At 39.9% G+C, this 26,335-nt stretch overlaps 1 protein-coding gene and 2 long non-coding RNA genes across 5 annotated transcripts; 2 read left to right on the plus strand and 1 right to left on the minus strand.

Annotated features, from left to right (window-relative positions):
- The first annotated feature begins 268 nt into the window (after positions 1 to 268).
- Positions 269 to 4,887, plus strand: LOC131224019 (uncharacterized). 3 transcript variants are annotated; one of them, XR_009160800.1, is made up of 5 exons: positions 269 to 358; positions 3,155 to 3,228; positions 3,662 to 3,743; positions 4,497 to 4,572; positions 4,668 to 4,887. It is a non-coding gene; the product is annotated as an uncharacterized LOC131224019 (long non-coding RNA). The 3 variants fall into 3 exon arrangements; XR_009160798.1 differs by having other exon boundaries at positions 3,683 to 3,743; positions 4,668 to 4,885; XR_009160799.1 differs by lacking the exons at positions 4,497 to 4,572; positions 4,668 to 4,887 and having other exon boundaries at positions 3,662 to 4,069.
- A 543-nt stretch (positions 4,888 to 5,430) lies between these two features.
- LOC131224020 (uncharacterized) lies at positions 5,431 to 7,008 on the plus strand. The gene is made up of 2 exons (XR_009160801.1): positions 5,431 to 5,641; positions 6,596 to 7,008. It is a non-coding gene; the product is annotated as an uncharacterized LOC131224020 (long non-coding RNA).
- Positions 7,009 to 10,163: 3,155 nt separating this feature from the next.
- Positions 10,164 to 25,530, minus strand: LOC131222523 (adenylosuccinate synthetase, chloroplastic). Its single transcript, XM_058217632.1, has 4 exons — positions 25,075 to 25,530; positions 12,880 to 13,572; positions 12,072 to 12,383; positions 10,164 to 10,609 (listed from the first exon to the last, which is right to left on the minus strand). The coding sequence occupies exons 1-4, from the start codon at positions 25,387 to 25,389 to the stop codon at positions 10,439 to 10,441; spliced, it is 1,491 nt and encodes a 496-aa protein (XP_058073615.1). The 5' UTR covers positions 25,390 to 25,530; the 3' UTR covers positions 10,164 to 10,438.
- Positions 25,531 to 26,335: the final 805 nt, after the last annotated feature.

Below are 26,335 nucleotides of genomic sequence, written 5' to 3' on the forward strand. Positions count from 1 at the left end.
AACACCATTCACTACAACAAAAGCAGGATTAGCCGACGCTGTGTGTGGCTAATTTACCAGCGCTAATTAAAATCGGGCGCCGGTTAATGATCGGGTATAAATACCCTACCAAAAGCCCTAACCCTCTTATTCTCCCCTCTCCCGACTCTCTCCCTCTCACCACCCCAGACGCTCTCTCTCTCTCTCTCTCTCTCTCTCTCTCTCTCTCTCTCTCTAACAGACCAGATCTAGGTTTTTCTCTCTTGATCTTAAGAAAGGATTTGGATTTTTCTCTCAAGCTACAACAGATTTTCGATGCAGATCTGGGGTTTTCTCTTGAGCAATTAGCAGATTATCTACGACCACATCTACTCATACGGTAATTTCAGCTATTTCTTACTCATATTATCAGAAATTGCATTGATAGGACTGTTTGATAAAGATCTCTGTGTTGTTGTTTGTTTTTGGACTCTCTTTTATGATCAATTGTGATTTCATGTTTCTGAGAATCCTCCCCAGTTTAGACTCTACACTGGTCATCTTTCAGTGTTAATCACAGTCAGTTTCAAAACATTATTGGTAGCTGATTTTTGTTTTGTTGCTACTCAATGGTTAATTGATTATTAGGCCAATTAGATTGATTGAAAGTACCTGTTTCATCTTCACTCTTATTTTTTCCATTTTATATTCTTGTAATGTCAATGAAGAGACATGCTGACCACTTGAGATGAATAAAATACCCTTTGGATGATTGAGTTTACTGCATTCTAGTAATTATCCAAGAAACATATGCCAAAGTGTAACAATTCATGACTTCTCAATAAGTAGCTTGTGATTTTTGGGTTAAAGCATATTAAGATAGTTTTCATATGCGAATGGCATCTATCCTATGTAATATTCTCCTTTTAACAAAAATTGGCAATGGGTTGGGCCTGGGCCAACAAAATCAAATTTTCAAATTCAAAATCTAGGCCAACCTTTGACTATCATGAAGCAATATAATTTTGTGCATTACGATTCCTCTTTCATTACAACTGCGGCCAACATCAAACAACATTGATCTTTGGTCATGCACATGCACAATCACGGACACTGTCAGACAAACTCGACTTTCTACATGAACTTTGTATTGGAGCAAGTTGAATATCTTTTTACACACCCATATGTGCATTTTCATGGTTTGATAGCTCCACCCATTTGTTAGTTGTGCATCTACAACCATTTTGAAAACAGAGCAATGATCACATTCATCAGGCAAATAAACTTCCACAGTTGGATGAAACCATTGGATCATATAATTTTTATTTTTTTATTTTTTATGCCAGATCCATACCATGATGTGCATTAGCACCACACTAATTTTCTTAAGCATCACAATCAAGAATTGAGATTCACTCTTCCAAAGGGAGAGAATCTCTCTTAAGAATAGGAAAAAAAAAAAGGCCTAATTCTATGTTCGACTATCATCAAAGAAGGCTCTACAAGCATGTATAAGTATGGAAAAATCCCAACTATCCATACAATCTAATTGTAGTCATTAAAAAAATTCACCTAAGCAGTCCCTCACATTTTTCTACTTTTGCATAAAATAAAAATAAGACCTAACCAAATTCTAAACAAATTAGAAGGCCAGTTAAAAACCTCAAAACTAAATTCCCATTGTATTCTTGTACCCGCAATACTTTGGCAATAACTTCCTAGAATCATGGAGGGATCACATTATCAAGGAATCATTTTAATGCTAACTCAAAATGCTTTCAAATGGGATTTTTTATTTTTTATTTTTTATTGAATTCCTCAGCCGGACATCGTTTCACACCCAAAAGATGGCCCCAAAGTAACTGATGGAATTGCTCCAGCAATAATTCAATCTATTCACATGGGACCCATCATTGAGATCTTGTACGGGTGCTTCCATTTCCATCTGATCAGGTACATTGACATCTTGTTTCTTGTTTCTTCATTTTTCTTTCATGTTGCTATGCATCAGTTTCTCCTGTCCAATCTGAAAAGAATCCTTTATAGGCTCTATGACTCGGCCTTTTATGACACTGTTTACAAAAATTGCCCATGGTTCATTTCAATTTCGAGTAATTTGGATTAAGATGTCAGTGAGACAACATTTGCCCCTAAAAATGTCTTGTCAAAAGGCTTTTATTAATTCTGGGAACAATAAATTCCAGGCAGTGATCTGACACAGGCCATCAATTACAATCCCTAGTGAAAAAACTCTGATTAAAAGGTAAAGCCAAGGAAACTGGTTTATTACATGGCTTAGAACATCATATGCAAATGATGCATGAAATCCTATGTCCTTCATCTTCAAAGTTGCCAGATAATCGATTAGGCTAAAGGTATTCAATAACAGTAATGGCGGTTGCAACACACGTTATGGCTTTTTTCTCTCTAAAAAAAATAAGAAGAAAAAAAGCCCTGTATCAGCCCATAACAGGCCATTTTTCTGTAATGGTCATTACAATCCCTTAACCTATAACGATGCCCACAAGTACCATTACCTAACAGTTTTTATATACCTTAATAAGGCTAGATCATTCTGATGCCTGAAGAGAATGATAGCCATTGATGTTTAGGCATCTGTACAACCAATTGAGCATCAGGATACTAGCATAGGCAGCATATCATGTATTCAGAGAGGCACAGCCGCACAGGCTTCAGATGCCATCATCGTTGAGGCGTATACTACCTAGGATAATTTCTTACAACAATGTCGTGGTTGGGAATACTATTGACATTGCCATGGGTCTAACATGCCAATTGGGAAGAAGAATGTCAAAATGTTATCAAATTCCTTTACAAGAAGGGGGCAGGCAAACCCGCTCAGAGTAAGAGCAACATGTGTGCAACATATCCTTGACCCTGGGCATGAGACGACAACACCTTAGTGTCAGTCAGACACAATTAGCATAACTTAGCCTTGAGCCTAGGCGTGGAATCGCATGATGTCGGGTAATTGGGTACATTTACAGATCATCCATAATAGTACAGATCCGTTGCCATTGTCATCCTCGTGCATATGGAATAAAACCATTCAATGTCAAAAAATATATAAACGTAAAATATTTTTTCTTCTTTCTAGCCCCACTGATCCATCAGGATGGCCTATTACGTCTGATTATATCTGATTGATTGTTCTCATGGTTTCTTAATTATGTAGGTCAGCCGCCTTTTGGACTTGATATTTCACAGTCTGTATAGCCACAAGCAAGTATTTCTCCGGGAGCTTGTAAGGTCTGTATCTTGCTACTTTTTTTATTGGTCATTTAGAGTATTTGACCTATGCTCCTAGGTGCATTGGAGTTATCATCCACCTATTATTTGTACCATACATGTGGCATATGTGTATGGTTATCTTCATCATCCATAATTGATTGGCAACTAACCAGAAATGCCTTTGATTGGGGAATCTAGGTTGTTTAGCCTTGTTACAGTTATTTGATTTTTGTAGAAGAGGCTGAAATGTGTCCATTGAGTCTAAAAGAGAGATGCATTCAATTATAAATTCCCGATGGAGCTTATTCTTTCCCATATATTTTTGGTTAAAGTGTTTGGTTTTTTATGCATACATGGACACATCGAGTGTCTGCGTAGCTTTTATGGCCAATTAATGATTTAGTTGAAGTGTTTGGTTCATGTTTTCTATCTTTCTTTACAACATTAATAGAAGGGCGTTTACCTTTTTTAGCGTGTTTTTTGAGGCAGTGTTAGATGATGGAAGCCAAGCGAAGGAGAACAACTACATTTATGTAAGTATTGCTGTTGTTATTCTTGGTACATATTTGTAGTATTATAAGTCTTAAGCTCCATTTGGTCATCACATCAATATTTATGAGTATAATTTTTTATCAAACCAAATGGATCTTAAGCCCTTTTTTAACTCCGCCAATGCAACTACTTGCATTGCCGGTCCCAAGCCCGGGTAAAGGAGGAGGGAGAAGGGCTTGATTGGCAGTTACAACTGCAACCTTCCTTACTATTCACAATGAGGAAGTAGTCCTCAATTGGCAGTTACATGACTTCGAAATCTCCTCAATGTCTTCTTTGGGCATGGCAGGGAGGAGGTGTGGGAAACATTGGAAAGGCTAGGTTTTGGTTTCTTTATTAACTCGGTTTTGGTTTTTCATCAGTGTTTTGTGATTTTGGAAGCCCAGCTGAATTTCATCTGAGAGCTAGTAACTTATTAACTGTCAATTAATTGGCCTCCATTTGAAAGGTTTAGAATCTTCTGTTCTAGGAGATTTTTAGGCATTACAGATCTTTCATGCATCTGTTAGATCACTGGTTGTGATCCATGAGCTGTAGCCTGTACATGCATGAACTAGTGCCTCATGAAACTATTCACTTTCTAATGCATCAGGACCTGATCATACACTTCTGGTATTAGATCTGGAAATTGGACTCATGACTACTATTATTTGATCAAAGATGTTGTATTTTCTATCTTTCTGATGGTATCTAAGTACTGTTAGAGTAATGGAGTTATTATCTGCTTGCTACAGTTTAAGGTCTGAAACTATACCATGCCATCGAGACTACCTGGTGTCTTTAAAAAGAGAGAGGCTTTCTTTTAAGAAGGTATTTTTTTTTACTATGCCTTTCCCATACCTCTATCTGAAAATCTTAATCGTGAGTAGCATCCATTCATTTGATTTCGAAATACTTTCATGCAGAAATTATTGAATGTGCTGACTAAACTAGAGACGTTGAAACCTACTGTTCAAAGTCTGATTGAGGAACTAAACAGAAAACGCATGAAAAAAGTAGCCAAGTCAGATCAGGTTCACCAAATTTTTTCTAATGGGTCTTCCTTGGAGTGGCATGCTATCAAAAAGCAGATTTAGACGAATTATGAGATCAGGCAGGTAAACTGTCTTGACTTCTCTCTTGTGGATGCAGGTCTAATATCCAAGCAACTTAGACTTAACTCCAGTCGAGATGCCAAGGTTAGAGTTCTAAATGTTTTATTTTTTTCAAAAAAAAAAAAAAAAAAATGGTGGCAGGTAACATACCGCACAAAGCAACTAAATATCTGGGACAAGGTTATAATGGTGATGGTGATATGTTTATGCATATGATATATTTTCTCTCTTCTATTTCCTTTGATACTGAAATTACTCTTTTGGCAGGTTGAGCTATTTCTATCTGTAGAACAGGATATGTGCAAAGACCTTCCAGCCATTATCTCCAGTCTCTGGTTAGTTATATTCTTTTTTAAAGCACAAAGATATATGTTTCTATCAGCAAATCGTATCTTTCCTCCTGACTATTAAATAGGTTGATTACAATTAAGCGCTATCTAATAGCCTATTTCATTGGTTGATTGCAATCAACAAGTTGCCTACTAGATGTGCAGGTTGTTTAAAAAATCAATTCTGGCAACTTCTTAGCTTTCGAATGTCTTTCTCAAAAGTCAAAACAAAACATGCAGCTTTAACTTGGACAAAACGATGCTTATTCTGGATTTTATTTTTTTTGTTAACTTTCTTTATGTTAATCAGCACTTGAGATGCCAATGATTCTGCTTTTAACCAAAACAACATGTTTGCCTTTTCTTTGAATCAGATGTGGATTTTTGGCACAACTGATGGGGATCCTCGTTTTAACGCTTCTGAAGTGGCCATAGTGCTCCTCCTCTATGTGTAAGGTTTGGATGATAAGAATCCTCTCTAGTTGTTATACTTGTATTCCTTCTGGTTAAATATAACATTGTTTTGATTCTCAAAAGTGTTTCCTATTATTTTATTTCTTTCCATATTGAGAAAAGGATTTTGAAGGACTAAAATGTTCTAAAGTTAGTAAAGAAATTATGAACGCAACTTAGGTTCTGTGTTTGTGTAAATTACTGTTACAGGTTTGGGGAAATGCTATGTTATACATGTGCCTCAAAGGTATTGCAGATATGTCCTTGGGCTTGAATATTACACTTGGGCTCTGAATTGTTTGGACATGCTTCGGTATCGACCAATTCCATTGGACTAAACTGCAGCCATTGTTTCTCCATACTTGTGTCATAGATGGTCCAACAATATCATAACCACCCGTTATTCATTTCAGCATGTGGAGCCATGAATTTAACTGTTAAAACTTGATGTGATCATCTAAAACATATTTGGAAACTATGATGCCTTTGCACATGAATTCTTTCGGTTGCATTTTGATCAACGCCACTTTACTCTGTTTACTCCTCAACAAAACTTGTTCAAGATGCTCTAAATACAACTTTATTCAATAGGGAAAATTTGTTTGCTACCATTCACACACAAGAGCATGTCCATTTTTATTTTTATTTTTAAATCAATGAAATAATTCCTAATTCTGATTAGACACGAGTTACTAAAACCAGATTCTATCTTTCAGAAGAAACCTTTCATACTCAGAAGGTAGATAGCTTAGAGAAACAACTCTGTAAAGTTGGAAAAATCCCTTTCAATATCAAATTCCAACAATATGCATGTGGACAGATACATAATGCATAGAAAATTTACTGGGAGTGACCTAATGCATGGAAAGTGTACTGCATGTTGGTCACTCCCACCTTAAAGTTTCTTCAGTTATTTTTCTGCAATTAGCAAATTTCTGGAAATTATGTGGTTCCCAGGTTCTATGGTAATGGGAGGCACATTTTGTCTGCTGGACAGGATCGTGCTTTTCGGCTTTTCTCTGTCATCCAGGTTTGATCTCAAACCATCCTCTTCCTCTCGGATGATGTTTGTTCTTTTTCTTGTTTGTTTATCGATTTTATTACTTAATTCATAGACTTGAATATGCGTTGCCTTCCATGTAGCGCTACATTCAATTTCTTTTATGTTAAGAAGTCATAATTTCTATTGTGTGCAGGATTTACATCACTTCAACCTAAATTTAGACCATATAGAGGATTTGTTTTTGTTTTTTAATTCAAGACCATTTTCAATTTATTGTAATAAATATTATATTTTTTTATTGTGCAGTAATATAAATTTTGTTTAATATTCAGTTTTAATTGTATTACATCATTTTTTATGTTTCAAATATTAAAAAAATACAAGTTTTAATTGAATTATATATAATAATAAAAAATCTAGAGCCTCTCAAATATATACAAAACTTTTACCGGCGCTTGCGTAGACTTCAATTGGCGCTTTTCAATAACAAAAAGTGTCCAAAACCATACTATTGCCCGCTCTTATTCCACTTTTACTAGCGCTTCTTTCAGAATTACCCCCAACCAGCTAAAGCATCGGTGAAGGGAGAGTGGGCATCGAAGAAGAGTTACAAAGTGCCAGCGCTCATAAAAGCGCCAAACTCAATTAGCGCCGGCATAATTTTTACCAACATACCCAATTACCAGCACGGTAAAAGTACGCCGTTTATTGGGATTTTTACCGGCGGTTATGACCGCTGGTAAAAGTCAAATTTCTCATAGTGCTCATTTACTAATATTCTAATGCTGAGAACATATGAGAACACACTCCATTACACTCTAGGATCATATTCCAACAAAACTTCAAAAAATCCTGTACCAAACAGCTAAGTCATTTTTCATCAATAATTAGGACTGGAGTACTAGATCAACCGTCCATCAGGCCCACAAGTAGTGTTAACAATCATATGCAACATTTGGATTGTTTAGACAATAAGTACACTGCTATCATTATCTAAAACTCAAGATCTATTGGCATGGTCGACCTGGACTTTAATCCTACCTAGAAAATGATCCAAGTCATTCATCAAACCAGACCCTTAAATAAATATGAAATTTGAGTTTTGTGGCCCACATGATGATTAGAACAACTCCATTTTTAAGATCATGGCTACCGCATCATAGCTTTGTCAGGTGAGCAGAGTGGATCCGACAGTTCTTGTGTGTGTACACCACTGTGCACCCGTTGAGCACGGGACTTAACCCGGTTAACCGGGTTTGACTGGATGCTGCGCGAGAGGGAAGGACGCGGATTAGTTACTTACAGGTTGAGTAGCAAAACTCGCTACTGAAGTAACATCACCAAGTTCTGTAGGCCCACCACAATGTGTTGTCTCCACACTGTACATCCATTTGGAGAGATCATTTTAAGGCATGATCAAAAGAATGAGGCAGATCCAAAGGTGTAATGGACCCCACCATAGAAAATAGTGGAGAGAGTGATGCTGCCATTGAAACCTTCCTAAGGTCCACCGTGATGTTTATTTGAGATCTAACCTATTCATAAGTTAACATAGACATTAAAGAAGGAAAAACACATATCAGCTTGATCGAAAACTTTTGTGGCCCTTAGAAGTTTTTAATGGTGGGCATGACTCTATCCACTGTTTACTGTGATGGGTCCACTCGAGATTTGGATCTGATTCATTCTTTGGCTCATGCCCTAAAATGATCTCTCCAAATGGATGGACGGGATGCATACAAAAATTACATCATGGTGTGACCCGCAAAACTAGGTGATGTCACTTCAGTATATGTTTAATTCCCATTTGTTTCCTGTGGTGTGGTCCACTTAAGCTTTGGATGTGCTTCAATTTCAGGGTCATGGCTTAAAATGATGAGCTGACAAAATAGACGAACACCATGGATAAAATACCTACATCGCATTGGGTAAACACAACATACCACCTATACAGAGGTCAACGGTGGCAGGGTCGGATGGGTGGTGACCCTACCATTATAGACATTTGGTCGTGATATGATGTGGTGGGATTTTATTAGGCCACATGTCATTGCTGAAAGGCATAGTATGGATAAAATGCATGCATTGCAGTGAGCCCCCAAGAGTCCTGCCACCACCAAGGTCAATAGTGGTAGGGTCAAATGGGTGGTGTGACCCTGCCACCACAGACTTTGACGGTAACTTAACATGGTGGTATTTGATTGGATCTTATGTTGCTCACCACGTGGGGTGGTCCCACCAAGTCACCATGTAATAAGTATCCCTCCAATGGGAAAATTGGAAATTTTATATCTCCCTTACGAGGAAGTGGATTCGTTGAGGGCATGACCAGGTGTTATTTAATGCAGGCCCTTGGGCCATGTATCACTGTTAGAGATGCATCCTAGCAAAGTATGTTGGAAAGTGATGCGTTCTGGCTGTGACCCCGGTACTGGCCAACTAGCGAGTGTGTAAGCTATGTGGGCCCACCATGATATATCTGTTTCACTAAACAGTGGAATTAAACACGCCATTGAAAACTTTTAAGTACCACAAGACCACAAAAGTTTAGGGTCAAGATATTTGTGACTGGACTCAAAACTCAGCCTAGAGTAGCAAGATTTTGACTCAACTCACTAGGAAACTCGCTCCCTGGCTCACTAAGTCTTGACTCGATAAGGACTTGTCCAGTAGACGCTGACTCAGAAACTCAATACAAGCTGAGTCACTTGTTTGGTGAAAAGTTGGAAGTTAAAATACAATAACATGATTCAATGGGAGCGGATTAGGTGCCGCCCCAGCCTCACCCAAGACAGTGCCGCCATTACCATGGGGCCCACCTTGATATACTATTTTTTTTTTTAAATCATTTTAGAGTATGAGCCAAAAAATGAAGCGGATACAGATCTCTCGTGGATCCTACCATAGGAAACAGTGGTGAATGACCATATAAACTTTTTGCACCATAAAAGTTTTTCATGAAGCTGATATTTGTTTTTTTCCCTTTATCCAGGTTTGGGTGACCTTTTCAACAAGATGGATTTCAAATAAACATTACAGTGGACCCTTAGGATGTTTTTAATGGTGGGGGTGTTCAATTACCACTGTTTTCTATAATATGGTTCACCTGAGATCTGGATCTGTTTCATTTTTGGGCTCATGCCATAAAATGATCTGGAAAACAGATGGACATCAAAGTGGGCCCCACAGTAAGGGTCGCACCATCTTGGGAGAGGATGGGCCACACCTAGGATTCAAACCAAACCTGCCACATGTCCTACAGGTGTCACCTTCCTAACCAACAGGAAACAACCCAGGTTTTTCATTCCTGTGGCTACTTTTTATACTATTAACCTTAAATAATTATTTTAATATTTATTGACACAATAAATGTATGAAATCTAATTAATAAATACAGAGTCAAATCAACTAAAGACTCGTTCAAGTCTTCGAGTTGACCCGACGCAACTAGACATCCAGTTGGGTCAGGTTTTTGAACTACGAATCAACAGTTTGCTTGAGAAGTCAGCAATTCAAAACGAGTGCAGATGAATAGGATCAGATGTTCTCATATCAATGAACAACTAAAACCTATTCAAAATACAGAAGCAGTGTAGTAACCCAAAATTCTATATTTATTCTGAAATTCAAATATAGCATGTAAAAATCTCCATGTGAAAATAACAAGCCTGCAGAAAATCCTCTTTGGAACTTGAATTGCTCATCAAATGCATGAAACCCAGACAAGATCTCATTCTGACGTTATCTCCATTTCAATCCACCAGCAAGAAACTCTAACAATCCACATCGAAGAGTAACTACTTGAATATGAGCGCATCACGGCCAGGTCCCACACCAATATAGTGTACAGGCAAGCCAACCAGCTCTTCTATCCTTTCGACATATCTGCGAGCGGCATGAGGGAGGTCACTGTAGCTCCTGATGGAAGAAATATCAGTCCGCCACCCTGGCAGAGTTTCATAGACAACCTGAACAATGTAAAATATAACCATCAAGAAAACATCAAAGTTCCAACCATCCAACAACTGCCCCATTTCAGGTGCTTGCTTTATCTTCATCATCTGAAATAAAATGCAGGGAAACAACAAGGCTTGTTTGGACAGGATATCTTTCGCAATCAACATTCCTTGTAATCAAGATATTTGCTTGCGCAAGCGACAACACCAAAATATGAAGCGGCTGCATTATATTATAAGTCCTGATTACAGAAGATTTCCTGTCCAGACAGGGACTAATACAGTGGTGTTGGAAATAGCTTAAACAAACTGCACATTCTGCTTCTTTTTTTTAACCTCACCAGCATGCCAACAAAGAAAAAACAAACAGAAAAGTCTGGTATCCAAAACAAAGGGTAGGATCTAGAAAATCAACCTAAAAGCATTTAACACTTTGCAACATCTGAAGATTAATTAAAACATTCTCTTCCAAAAACAAAAAACAAAACAAAACAAAACATAAACAAAAATATTCAAAAGAGATTATTGAAGATTGCACCATTGTCATGATCAATGGAAAGCTTGCGGATAATGCAAAGAGAAATGACAAAGTGATTCATGGGAGAGCTTGAAGAATGACAAGGTCAAATGTGGCAACGTGGCACACGTGTGTGAAACTCAGACCAGATGAGGCTCCATGTGAACATGCCATGTCCCAAAAGCCAGTGATCCAGTCATCAGGTGGGCCTCGCATGTGTGCTGAAAAATAGGCCATGATTTTCTTTCTAGCCATCAACTTTTCTCATATGGGTGGGACTCACTTAACAAGGGATCACCTGATTTATGGCCCTTAACTATTGAAGCAAATCTAGCACACTTGTGCCATTTGGCAAGCGTGCTGAGATTAATCTCTTCAATCTCTCCTGGTACAAATAATTTTCAATTTTTTTAGTTCTCTCCCCTTACAAATCTCTGTATCATCTCAATTGAAAAAAAAAAAAAAAAAACATGTATATATATATATATATATATATATAGAGAGAGAGAGAGAGGCCTGCTCACCTATGTACCTTCTTAGGTGAGCACCCTTGTGCACCTTTGCACGCGTATCATGGGCTCAAAATCTGAACGGTCCACGTCACGTGGCACCCCTTGAAACCCCACGGGTCCAAATATCAGCCCGATCCAAAACTCTGGTGGGCCATAGCAAAGAGAGATGCAAATCAAGGGAGGAAACTGTTTCCTTTTGCCATTGCCCACCAGACTTCTGGATCGGGCTGAAAGTTGGGCCCGCAGGGTTTCAGGGGGTGCCGCATCACATAGACCATTCAGATTTTGTGCCCATGACACATGTACTAACCTAAGAAGGTGCACAGATATCAGAAAGTTTTTTTTTAGATAAATATCAAACCAAGAAGATGCACTCACTAAACAACGTTTCCATAGGATCATGCAAGTCCAAACACAGTGAACCCCAAAGATATGATATACTTGCCTGCAATTGCTCCAGAACTTGAAGATCTGCTGGAAATGATTCAATTAGCTTGCCATCGATTTGCTTGTAGGAAACCCCCAACTTAATTTCCGGAAGATCCGACAGAACATCAAGTTTGGTGAGGTTCAGAGATGTGAAACCATTGATCTGGCAGCTATACTTCAATGCAACTATGTCCAGCCAACCACAGCGTCGAGGACGACCTGTTGTCGTGCCAAATTCCATCCCAGCAACCCTAAGGATGTCACCACCTTTACCCAACATCTCTGTTGGGAAGGGACCTGAGCCAACCCTCGTAGTGTATGCTTTGACCTGCATGAAATGATTTGGTTAATATAGAGACATTATGATTTGGTAAAGCTTTGTTAAGTCCCACATGGACCTGTACTGGGAGTCTGACGACAACTGCTAACCGAGCATGTGTGGTATCCCAGCTATGTATCAGGAGGGCCCCACCATGAAAATGATGTGGACCAAAAATCAGGCAGGTCAACTCATCCAATGGACAAAACATACAAAAAAGGACTGTTTGAATTAAATTGTCAAAGGTCCACATTACCCAGTCTACCCGCCTGATGAGTGGACCAGCATGTTAACAAGCCAATTAATCCATACATATTGCCAGCCTAATGCACAGACAGACAGACTACGCATGCCAGCATGCCACATTGGTTGCCACATGCAAAGGTGCATGTGGGCTTGGCAAAATTATGGTTCTGCTCGTGTCTCTGCCTGTGGGCTTAGCAAAATTATGGTTCTGCTCGTGTCTCTGCCAAGGTAAAGAAGAGGTAAAGATACTTCCACTTACTACTCCAATAAGATCACCAAGGCATCTAGGAGCAATGCCAAGTCCGGTGCAAATTCCACCAGCTGAAGGACTGGAAGAAGTCACAAATGGGTAAGTTCCAAAATCAATATCCAACATGGTCGCCTGACCGCCTTCGACCAATATCTTCTTATTTTCTCTGATGGATTCATTCATGACATGGACAGTATCAGCAATGAAGGGTTCCAACCGCTCAGCAAACCTTTTGTACTGCTCAACTTCATCCCGAAGCATGTCTAGGCTATAACTAAAGCCTTTGAACCGTGCCGCGGCATCCGATAATAGAGTGTCAAGCTTCTGAGGAAAAGTATCCATATGTCTTAGGTCGCTCACCCTAATGCCATTCCGAATCACCTTGCTTGAATAACAAGGCCCAATCCCTCTCTTGGTTGTCCCAATAAAAGAATTAGCAAGCTCTGCTTCTCTAAGCCCATCTACAGCTTGATGGAAATCAAACAGCAAGTGGGCACGATCGGATACTAATATCCGTCCCTTACAAGAGACCCCATTAGACTCAAGGCCATCAATTTCTTTAAATAAGCCTGGTAGATGCACCACAACTCCATTTCCAATTACACATAAAGTTTCCTTGTTGAGGATTCCAGAGGGAACAAGATGAAGAGCGAATTTTTTGCCCTCAGAATTATAGATGGTATGTCCAGCATTTGCACCACCCTTGCATCAAAGAAAGGAAAAAACAAAAAACAAAAGAAAATCTTCATGCAAAAAAATTGCGGCCACAAAAGAGAGCAACTCATAGCAACAATTTGTCAAATCTGATTCTAGAATGCATTATACCAAAGATGTTTTTGAAAAAGCTTTGCTAAGCGCACACGTGTGCAATAAAGCTCGTGTACATGCCACGCATGTGCCAGCATGGCACATAAGTGCGAGATATAATCCATGCATCAGGTTGGTCCCACTTGTACATGATTTTCCAAAAATAAAATATGGTCTAATCAGAATGTGTGCCCCAATATTGGAAACAGGTGGATGGGTTAGAAAACTCCAGCCAATTTTTTCAGAGCCATATATTTGTTTTGCGAACTGTAGCCCAGCTGACCAATGGATCAACCTGATTCTTGGGCTTGGGCATCAATATAGTGGTGCCATTCTGATGGATGGATTGGATCTTGGTCCTATCATGCCATGCTTCCACGTGTGGCATGTACATGAGCTTTGGTGCACACACGTGTGGACTTAGCAAAGCTCTTTTGGGAGAAGGTACACAGGATTTGATAAATAAGCCAATACAGATGAGTCAAATGATAGTCTAGTTATTGTGCTGATGCAAGAATACCCAAAATGGCTGTTCATAAATTCATTCAGCAACGTTGGCAGTTGGATAAACAACAGGAGAAAACCTCAACCACACAACCTTAGTTACCAAGATTATTGAGGGAAGGCGCTGAGATTAGAAGGCATAAAATATGCACATTAGCATCTAATGTGCCTGAGAACCACCACGAGTATAAGATTTCATTTCCATACAGACAGCCAATGTATGGGAGATCATTAAATTCAATTGTCTTGAGAACGGAAAAGAAATGAATGAACATGATGTCATCATCAAAGAAATCAAGCCCTCAGACAATGTAGTGAGACTCATTAAGTACTTTTCCTGATTACTAGCATTTTTTGTAATTTAATAATTCCTGAAATGACGTGGCGATCAATTAGTTACTGATCATATTATACCAGATAATAAACAGATAAGGGCAAAATAATAGCAGAAAATAAGATATTTTGTGCTGGTGCAAGGCTCTTTCACCACATCGGAGAGTCACCAGCCAATATTCATCAATCTTAATACACCCGAAGTGTTGATTGTCAGCATCAGTTCCAATATACAGCACTAATTTGAGTATCTAAAGTTGCTAAAAACATTTTGATCTGATCTGCACATTTCCGTCCTTCTCTACTATGTATTACATGAAAGTAGAATTTTCCAACTAGTTTTCAGAATTACAAAAACTTTGGATCATTGATGGACATAAGAAGGGTTTTTTTTTTTAATTAAAAAAAAAAATGGGCATTTTGGTTATTTGGACTGTGAGGCCATGCAGCTGTTTGAATCCTATCGAAGTTTTTAAACCATGACAAGCATTCCTCGATTTGGCCATGGGCTCAACATATAATACCAATTAAGGGGCTGCTTAGAAAAAGATGTAAATGGCAATTGAAACCTATTTGAATGGACCCTACTAAAAAAATTTAAAGGCATTTTGTTCGGGAGGTAGGCAAATCCCATTCAACAATGGGCTGAATGCTGATCAACTAAACCAGCTGGAACTGGCAAGTGAGCTCATTTCTTCTAATGGTAGGGAAAAAAAAAGAAGAAGCACAATGGCCCTTCACTCCTTCCACTCAATGTGAATTCAGTACCATAGAAATGCACATTAAACTGCTAGAAGCAATCGAAGGGTTCAAAACATAGTCAGCAGAAAACCCGTTTCCCCTTTTAAATATCAATATTTCTTGCTTCCTGTTTCCGAATTTGTTTCACATAAATCCATTGCTACTATAACAAACATTGCTAAATGAGACATTCCACATCTGTTTCTTGGACTTGTTTCCCATTCATAATGTGACTACTATAGCAAAAGATTGCAAAACAAGATGTTCCTGGATATGTTTCCTGCATCCTTTCCTCCTAGTGTTCAAAACCACATTAGCAGCCAGAATATCAATGACTAACAAGGATGTCATATCTATGAAACCTAAAGAAATCATCAAACAATGGAATAATCTGTATAAAAAAAATGTGGTTCTACCATCCACTCATCAAAGATTTGATGGAGCATCATGAAAGTCAAGACTCAAGGGAGACCAGACTTTTGTCTTTACTCCAAGCATGAAACCTTGAATGGGAAAGGTCTCAACAATGGCTGATCATGGAGTTTAAAGCATGAAACAAGAGAATCTAAAAAGGGTATCAGAACTAGGGAGGAATTTTATGATCTGTGAGCCGTATTTCAATTCTGACAAGTGGGGCCACCATTTAGCAATTCCAGACTGTTGATCTGCTGTATCCCACCACCATGAATAGATTATGCCTCAAAATCTCCTTGATAGGACAATCTTAACACTTCAATTTGTGACCTACAGATAGTTTTTTTTTTTTTTTTTTTTTTGAAAGGTAAAGAATGTATATTAAAGAAGCCCGAAGGCAAAGAATACAGAAAACACAGAACAAACCAGGCGACTGAACTTCCTAAAGGGGATCCCAGTCCTTTACAAGGGAAAACACCTTAGATACACTGAGGAAGGACTGCTAGAGTTTCTAAAACAGCAGTCATCCCGCTCCCTCCAAATGGTCCAAATGCCACTAGCATTTCGTCATGCCAGGCTAAAAGAAAGCCTTCTGAGGCCCTTCCCTCTTTTTATGTAGGCCTCCCGTTGTGCATTGGCAAGCCTACCATGCATCTATGCGATAAGGTTGTTGAGAGAATCAAAAGAAAACTCTCAAAATGGAAGAACTGATACTTATCCTTAGTTGGTCATCTAAGGCTTCTAAAAGCGGCTTCTGCCAACATGACCCTTGACCATATGTCCATTTTCAAACGCCAGGCCATTGTTCGGGAAAGATTGGAAAGGCTAAGGGCAGGTTTCTTGTGGAGGGGATCAGTAGAAGGTAATAAATTCCACCTATTGAGATGGGTTGATGTTTGCAAGTCAAAAAGGGTAGGGAAATGGCTTTGGCATCTCGGAACGGAGGATGCGAGTCTTTGGATGGATGTTGTTGTTAGCAAGTATAGGAAAAAGGATGGGGGATGGGAATTGATAGATTCCTCTCTCTAAAGGCAAGGTATTCAAAATCGGTTACGTAACGGCCGATACGTAACGGTAACGGTATCAACCGTTACACGATATGGCCCCAAAACAGGGCACCTATGTTTTTTGGGTTCGTAACGGCCCATAACAGTCATTACGGGCCATAACCTTAAAGAAAAATGGAAAAAATGGAAATATATATATATATATATATATACCTTTTTTTTTCCTTTTCTTCTTCTTCTTCTTCTTCTTATTGGGCTGCGGCGCTGCTGTGGCAGCAACCTCTCTCTCTCTCTCTCTCTCATTTCAGTCCCCTCTCTCTTCTTTCCCTCTTTTCTTTTCATTTCCCTCCCTCTCTTCTTTTCTTTTTCCAGAAAAAACAAATGGACTGGCAGTTTTCCTTCTTCTTTTTATACTCTACAGTGTACGCTGCATAGTGCACACGCACTATTTTATTATGTGGGGTGGGGCCCACCTTGATTTATGTATAGTAAATCCATGCCATCCATAATTTTTCTGGTTCATTTTAAGGCATGATCCTTGAAATGAAGGGATCAAAATCTCAATTGGATCACGCAATTGGGATTGAATGCCCACCGTTAAAATCTTCATAGGGCCCATTATAATGTTTATTTTCCATCCAACCTGTTGATGAGGTCACATGGACCTTCACTTTGAAGAAGGGAGAACACAAATAACAGCTTATTCCCAAAATAAAATGTGTTAAGAAATTTTTAATGGTGGGAATTAAATCATTATTTTGTGATCCACCTAAGATTTGGATCAGCCTCATTTTTTGGTCCATGCCCTGAAATAAGTAGGCAAAAAGGATGGACCACATGGATATACAACAAATGCATTGAGGTGGGCCCCACTTTTAAAGGCATACTCACCAGTGGTCCACCGAAGATTTAGATCTACCTGAAATTTTGGACCATGCCTTAAAATGAGTTGGCAAAACGAATTGACGGCATGGATATACAAATACATCGAGGTGGCCCGCCTTCCAATACCCATAAATGAGTGGACAAAACGGATGGATGACATGTATATATAATACATAATCGAGTGAACTCCACGTACATGGCCCTAAAAATTTATACATGAGGCATATATCAACTCAAAATTAACCAATTAAATTTTGGGACCATTGTTGCTAAGTCACAATCCCAAAATTAAATAACTCCTACAATTTTCACCGTTAGTTTGCAGACACTTGTTTTTTGAAATAGGACCATTTGATATTTTCATTTTCACTGTCCAATAAATGTCCACCAATCCATTAGTGGGATAAGTGCCAATAGATTGCATTAATTCGAGGCTAGTTCAGGGCATCAAATGGTCCCCAAATGAGCCCCGAATCGACAACACTATTTACCTCAATTTAATTTTAATTTTTTTTAAAGATCTATGGGGAGAAATGATATCAAATTGTTAGGTATCTAAATTATATAATAGGATATAAAAGTCCCTAAACTCTATACATTGAAATGAAATGTACGTGAATCATGAAGTATACAATGCACTAGCATAATAAATAAAAGGAAAACTTGAAAATAAAAGATGTTTTGGCATTACATTCATTATAGTAAATATATATATATATATATATATTAGTTAGTTATTCAAGTTCACGCTCATATGTTAGACTTTATTCATTTTCAACACAAGTAGTTCTTTACTTAGAAAGTTTTTTTTTCAAGTTAAACAACAATCACTCATAGGTAACATATAGGTAACGGTGGGCACCTTTACGCCCACCGATACCAATACCGAACACCTTGTCTACAAGGCATCTAATATATGGAAGGCAATTGTGGCTATGAAGATGGAATTTAAGAAAGGACTATCATTTTCTATAGGTGACAATTCTAGAGTTGGATTTTGGAAAGATGTGTGGTGTGGTCATTGTTGTCATGTGCGATCGCATATGCGCATATCCATATGCAAATCACATATGCGATCATGGCATATGAGATCATGGCACATATGTAATCGCATACAACATATGCGATCGCATATTGGCCATGACACATTGAATTTTTTTTATTTTTCTGCAAAAAAACAACATTTTACATATAAAAAGGCTTCGAAATCTCCTCCATTTGCAATATTCTCACTCCAAAACTCTCTTACTCTATTTTTGTCTTACATTTCTTAATTACAAGTGGTGTTAATCTCTCTCTCTCTCTCTCTCTCTCTCTCTCTCTCTCTCTCTCTCTCTCTCTCTCTCTCTCTCTCTTGTATTTCCTACTTCCAAGTGATCTTAATCTCTCTCTCCTACATTCCCTCTCTCTTGGAAGTTGGAAGATCAAGATTCAAGCACTTTCAAGTTTCAAGGAAGATAGCTTGTTGATTTTCTACAATAATAAATAAATAGCTTGTTGATTTTGTTGTTATTTCTTATTAACTATATTGTTAAATGTGGATGACTTGATGTTTAATTGATTTTATCTCTCTCAAATATATTTTAAATGTGTAAAATTAGTTATCTATTAACTTAGAAAAGTTCTCATTAGTTTCTTATATTTTTTTATATTTTTTTGAATTTTTCCCTATATATATATATATATATATATATATATATGTGCGATTGTGCGATCGCATATGCGCATACGATTCGACAACATTGGGTGTGGTGACTCGCCCCTATCCCATTCCCAACTCTTTCCTAATCTTGCTAGGTTCGCAACTTCCAAAGACATCAAAGTTGTTGATAGTTTTTCCTCTAATGGTTTAGAAGTGTTTTGGAATCCTCCGTGTAGAAGGAATTTGACGGAGGTTGAGGAAGAGCTGCTCTCCCTCCTCGGTCGGCTTCAACCAAGTCTCCCCCCTGGCGGAAGCAACAAGACGGTATGGAAAGGTCACAACTCAATATGATTAGACCAAAGGAAGAGGGATCCGTTGGAGATCATGCCTTCTACTTCTAGTCCTATGGCACTCCTCCTAAGGTTAAGGCCTTTGTTTGGCTGGTGGGTAGGAAGAAAGTTTTGACAATCGACAATCAGTAAAAGCGCTCTATAATTATTCTAAACATGTGTTCCATTTGCAAGCAAGCGGTGAAGACAATCGACCGTCTCTTCATTCATTGTCCCTTCACATCCAATGTGTGGTCTCACTTCCTCTCATCCTTCAACATGCAATGGACCATGCTAGGTACCGTCAGGGATCTTCTTTAGGCCTGGCATGGGGGAAGCTCAAGAAGTAAGAACAAAGCTATTTGGCAATTAGCTCTTCTAGCCATTTGGTGGCGACATGGACCGATAGAAACAGACGTTTCCACAACACGGCATGTTCAGCCGAGGCAGCGATGGCAAAGGCAGCGGCTATGACTTCCGAATGGGCTTCCATGCTAATAGTGGCTAAGCACTTATAGTTTGTTTCTTGGTTGCTGTTTTTAGCTTTTGGGGGCATTGTTGCCTTTTCGTATTCTTTTCCCGCTGACTTTTTGCTTGCAGGTTTTGCTTAATAAAATCATCTCTATTCTATTAAATAAATAAATAAAAACAAAAAAGGCCTCCCAAAGAGCTTGTCACGGACCAGTGAAGCCGGAAACTCCATGGTGAAGGGGCAGCGGAGTAGAAGATGGTTGACAGATTCTACATCTCCAAAGCAAAGGATACAAACATTTGGAATTACCATCCCACTTTTGCGAAGGTTGTCGACAATGAGAACATGATCCCGACTTGCTAACCATGCAAAAATATCTTTGGAGGGGCTCCATATGCCCACACCAAACCACTATGAGTTGTAACCATATCAGGGCTTCTTCGCCGAATAGAGTCATACAGGGATTTAACCAAGAAGGAGCCGGATCCGTCTCTCATCCAACGAAGAGAATTAGATTCTCCGAGAACCAGCAAAACCTCTCGAAGACGAGAAACAAGTTGGCAAAAATCTTGAAACTCCAAGTCATTTAAAGCTCCCCTGCAAGGAGGGATCCAAACCCCATCAGATCCGGAGAAGCAATTTGCCACCAAGATAGCATCCAAAGAGCCAAGGCTTGCAAAGCTTGGAAAATTAGCATGTAGCGAGCTGTCCCCGAGCCAAGGGCCGTTCCAAAACCGAATTCTGGATCCATTCCCTAAAGAGAAACCAATTCCAGCCCAAACCTCCTGCTCTAGCTACATCACCACTTTCCAAAGAGCGGATGCTTTATAAAGAGGAGCACTTTGATTTCCAACCAAACAGAGGTGTCATATTTGCCAACGATAATGGAATACCAAAAATTGCTTATCTCAGTCCTGAATCTCCAAATCCACTTCCCCTATGGGCTTTGTTCACATCCTTCAAGTGCCTGATACCAGCTCCCCATTCTTTATACGGTTTGCACACTTCATTCTAGTCAAGCAAATGAAATTTACCCTTTAAAGCAGCACCATTCCAAAGAAAATCCCTTCTCAGTTTGTCAATCCTCAAAATCACTGATTTAGACATGAATAAGGAGAAAAAATAAAGCAGAAGATTGGAAAGGACTGCTTTTAGAAGGGTCAGTCTACCTCCAAGAGAGAGATCCCTACCTTTCCAAGGAGATAACTTCTGCTCAATCGTTTCAATAACCTTGTCCCAGAGGTGTTTCAGAGGCTTGCCTATGCACAGCGAAAGACCAAAGTAAGAGGGGAATGAACCAGCTCGGCATCCAAACATAGAGGCCAACCCCAACACCTCAGCCTTTGAGAGATGAACCCCTAATACCTCGCATTTGGATATATTAATCTTAAGTCCAAACATGACTTCAAAGCACGTGGTAATTTTTCGAAACTTGTCGACCATAAAGTCTTTCGTCTTTGCGGAGTGGAGGTAAGAAACTCGAGGAGATATGCTCTCCACTTTAAAGCCTTGAAACAACCCCACATCTCAACCCTTGGCAGCATTCTACTAAGAGCCTTTGCCAGGAAAGGGAAATGGGATAATGGGTCGCCTTGTCAAAAGCCGCTGGAGGCTGCAAAGTAGCCAAAGGAGGAACCATTGAGGACTGAAAAGCGAGAACGAAAACAAGACTAAATCCATGTTCTCCACTTGCCTCCATGGCCAATTCTTATCAACATGTAGTCAAGGAACTTCCAATTGACATGGTCATATGCCTTCTCAAGGCCCAGCTTGCAGACTGCACCCTTCGAGCTTGACCGATGGCACGAGTCAATGCACTCATGGGCTACCAATGCACAATCAAGAATTTGCCTACCAGCAATGAAGGAGCTTTAAGAGGGGGAGATGACTTTTTAAAGGATAGTTCTGAATCTTTGAGCTAGGATTTCTGTGACAATTTTGTACGAGCTTGCGTTAAGGCTTATAGGTCTTAAATCTTTCAAGTTATCGGCACCTTTGGCCTTGGGGATGAGAGATATAAAATTGTGGCCCAATTCAGAGAGGATATACCTCAAGGAGACGAAATTGGATACAAAAGCAGTGAGGTCCCCTTTAATCACTTCCCAAAAGCTATGGAAGAACGCGATTGGGAAACCACCTAGCCCCAAGGCCTTGTCCCTTTCAAGGGACAAAACTATCAACCTTATCTCATCTTCCGAGCACAGCTTTTCCACCATCTCAACATCTTCAACTGAGAATGAGTGAAATGAAGACTATCAAGATGGGACAAACCATTTTACCTCGGGATAAAAGGTTAGTAAAATAGGAGACGAAGGAGTCAAAGATCACACAGCCTTATCTTCTGCTTTCAAGCCATTCACCAAGAAGGAACAAATTCTATTTGAACAAGCCCTCGCGCTAGCAACCCCATGAAAAAATTTGGTGTTGTTGTCTCCCTCCTTGAGCCAAATGGCCCTATATCATTGGCGCCATTTAATTTCTTCATCCTTAATGCAATTGCTACAATCCGAGAGAAGACGATCCCTCACTAATTTTTTTGATTTCAAGAGCTGAGAACTTTCTTCCCTGAGGTCCAGAACCTGAATGTTCTACAGGATGTTGTTGGTCTCTTGCTCTCTAAGACAAAAAACCTTGTGGTTCTAGACTTTTAGCTTATCCTTCAGCAATTTCAATTTTCGCAAAGCCAAATACCAGGGGGAGGGGGCGTTGCATCGCTAAATCCCGGAATCCTTCCACTTCCACCCATGCCAGCTCAAAGCAAAAGGGCTTGGGCCCCCAATTTTTCGGATCAAACTCGAGCAACATAGGGCTATGATCAGAGATTGAACAAAGGAGTCAATGTTGAACAACCAGCAAGTAGCACAACACCCACGAACAAGAGACAAGAAATCGATTGAGCCTTTACATCACAAGAGGATCCCTGCCATTAGTCCACGTGAAACAACAATCTGCGAGAGGATGTCGATCAAATCGTGGCTTAGGATCCAATCCAAGAAGCCCCTCATATTGTTGGAGATGTGATCATAATTGAGCTTTTCATGGGGGAAACGAACCACTTTGAAATCGCCTCCTAAGCACCACGAAGCATCCCACCTGAGGAGGTTTGCTAACAACTCTTACCAAAACAGATACCTCATATTAGGAAAATTTGGGCCATAGACACCAGAGATAACCCCATTTGAAACCAAAGATCACTTCTGTGAGAAGGACCGAGACGGAAAAAAGACATATTGCTTTATCTTCCTCGACCTAGATTTTGGAATCCCATAAGATTATAATACCCCCAAAAGAACCTTGAGCGTCGAGAGCCAACCAGTTGGCACTACTGTGATCCCAAATGGAGTTAGCCAACTTCGAATAAAAACCCTAAAGCTTGGATTCCTAAATAAGAAACAGACTGGCTTTAGATCTTCTGCAAACATCTCTTACAATCCCATGTTTATGGGGGCACCCCAAGCCTCTGACCTTCCATGAAAAAAGTTTCATTTGGAGACTAATCTTCGTCGGCAACCCCTTTTGGCAATCCTTGCAGAGGATTCGCTGTCGGAAAATGAAGAAGGGGGGAGGTTGGAGAGCTCTCTGCTCCCTTTTGGATTCCTTCGATGGCTTAAAGCGAGACTTCGTAGGTTCAAAAAGACGGCCTCTCTCCACCACAAGACGAAACAAAGCCACATAATCTTCGTCTCTATCCCTGAATATCATTCCCAATTGCCTACCCACATGCCCCATTGCTTCCTTGATCCAGGGTTTACCTCTAATGATAGCTACTAAATTCTGATCCCCACTGGTCGATATTTCAGAGAGCGAAGACGGATGGTTAAAAAGCGCCGGCTCAGTTTTGATTATCACTCTCTGAAGCAGGGTCACGTTGAAAGCATCTGAAAACAGCTCCAAGCTTGACATCTCCTACAAACAGGTAGAAGCAATGGAATCTGGGGAAGCTGGCACAAAAGCTAAGGCAAGAGTATTGGGTGGTATGTACAAAGATAAAGATGGAAATATGGGTTGAGGAGAGGATGGGGAAGAGGGTTGATTGGGAGAAGGAAAGGAGTTGGATGATGGAGAGAGAGAGGGGGGGGGGGGGGGGGGATGGGATGGGACGGGGATGGGGAGCTTCTGGAGGATCAGAAAAGAAGGCAGCTCTATAGACAGTTACAACTAGAAATACAACAGCTGTCCACATCCAACTGGAAAAGGTCCCAATGTTGGAGACTGGGAACTTCCAATCTTGGTATTTTGGGCCATGAATATAATTGGGACCCAAAAAGATGGATCACGCTCCAAAACTATCTCATAATGAAATATCATAGCCATCCAATTCTTTGGCCACTTTACAATGAATGTGGAGCATTGATGTACTTCTTTCTTAGTTAACTATTTGAACCACACTGATCCAAGGGCTCGGAACCACCCAACTTGGAAGATTTTTGGGGCATGGCCCATCCAAGCTGATCCCATCAGGAGAAAGGTCTTAATAGTGGACCCCACATCATGGTGTGCCATAAAGGCTGTTACATAGAGGTAACAGTGGCAACCGTTACACGCAACAGGGTCGTAATGGCCATAACAGCCGTTATGTAAAAATTGACTTGTAACTGTTGTTAACAGCCCCTTACACCTCCTGTAAAGGTAACAACAGCCCCTTAATCGTTTCTTACGGGGCAAATACATTTTTATTTTTATTTTTTATTTTTATTTTTTTTTGGGGGGGGGCGGGGGTGAAGGGAATCAACGTTACGAGGCAAATACGGGTTTTTCTTTCAATAAAAAAACAGAGACTATAACAGCCATTAAGACCCGTATCGTAAAGGTAATGGTGGTGGCCACCATTACCACTACCGAATACCTTGCCCCACATTCATCGTCACTCTAGCACCCGTTCATGCAATGATCATATAACTCTCCGTAATTCTCAACTGAATTTTATCAAACAAACTAAAATAATAATAATAATAATAATAATAATAATAATGTATTGAAATTAAAAATCTGAAAACCCTAATCCATCAACTAAAACGAAGAAATTAAAAATAAATAAATAAAACAAAGAGGCGAAAAATATGTATAAACCTGACAGCGAGCGACGACGTCGAAATGCTTGGCCAAGATATCGACAAGTTTCCCCTTCCCTTCGTCGCCCCACTGGCATCCAAGCACGCCCGACACCTGACTCAGCGAGTCGATCCGGTCAGGCCCGCCCCCGGCCTCTTTCGGCACGGCCGCTGAGGGAGAAGAAGCCAGTAAGCATTGCGGCCCCCTGAGGAAGCTTCTAGAAGGGCAGAAGAGGTTTGGGGCCACACTGCTTCTGGATTTCCCCCCATTATTGAAGGCCGAGTGAGAAAATGGGAGAGGGTTTGAGTCGAGTCGCAGTGCGGATAGGTTCATGGCGATCGAGGAGCTGCGGCTACTGCAAAGAAGGTTTCTTCAAGTAAGCGTTCTGAGAAGGTTTCTTCAAGCAAGCATGTAGATTCGAGGGAGGGGATTTATATCTGACGGTTGATACACAGGCACTCGGAAATTGGAGAGCGGATTGCGTACGCAGTAAACTCTGTGGGCCCGCTATCATGTCTGTGACTTATCCACGCCGTCCATCCGCTTTAACAGCTCATTTGAGGTCATGAGCCCAAAATTGAAGCATATCAAAAGTTTAAGTGGGCTGAAGCATGGGAAACAGCTGGAATTGAATTCCTACTATTGAAAACATTTTGAGATGGAGATGATATTTGTTTTTTCCATTCATTCATGTCTGTATGACTCTACGAATAGGTTGGATGACAAACAAACGTTCTGTTTGAATCTACGAATAGGTTGGATGACAAACAAACGTAACTGTCGGCCGTAGGATGGTTTCAACGGTTATCCCAACGGGGCAGATTGGACACTGACAAGGTCAGTAGCCAAGTTGCTACTGAAGTGACGTCACCAAACTCTGTGGGCCCACCATGGTGCATGTATTGTATCTTACCGTCCAACCATTCGTAGAGATCATTTTATGGCATTACACAGGAAATGAGATCGATCTAAATTTCAAGTGGACCCACCACAAAAAACCATGGGAGCCATCACACCCACAGTTGAAACATTTATAAGGCCCACAGTGATGTATTTTTTATATCCATCATAAGCTTCATCACTACCATGGCCCATAAAAAGTTTTGAACGATGGTGCCACTGTCCCTGCTATTTTCTATGGTAGGGTTCAATTGAACTTCAGATCTATCTCATTCTTTTTGTAATGTCATGAAATGGTCTCTAAAAATGGCTAAAAATGGTTGGACAGTATAGATACAACACATGCATCATGGTGGCCCCATAGAGCTTGGTGACGTCA

The sequence above is a fragment of the Magnolia sinica genome, chromosome 13 (assembly GCF_029962835.1).
Source record: "Magnolia sinica isolate HGM2019 chromosome 13, MsV1, whole genome shotgun sequence".
NCBI lineage: Eukaryota > Viridiplantae > Streptophyta > Magnoliopsida > Magnoliales > Magnoliaceae > Magnolia > Magnolia sinica.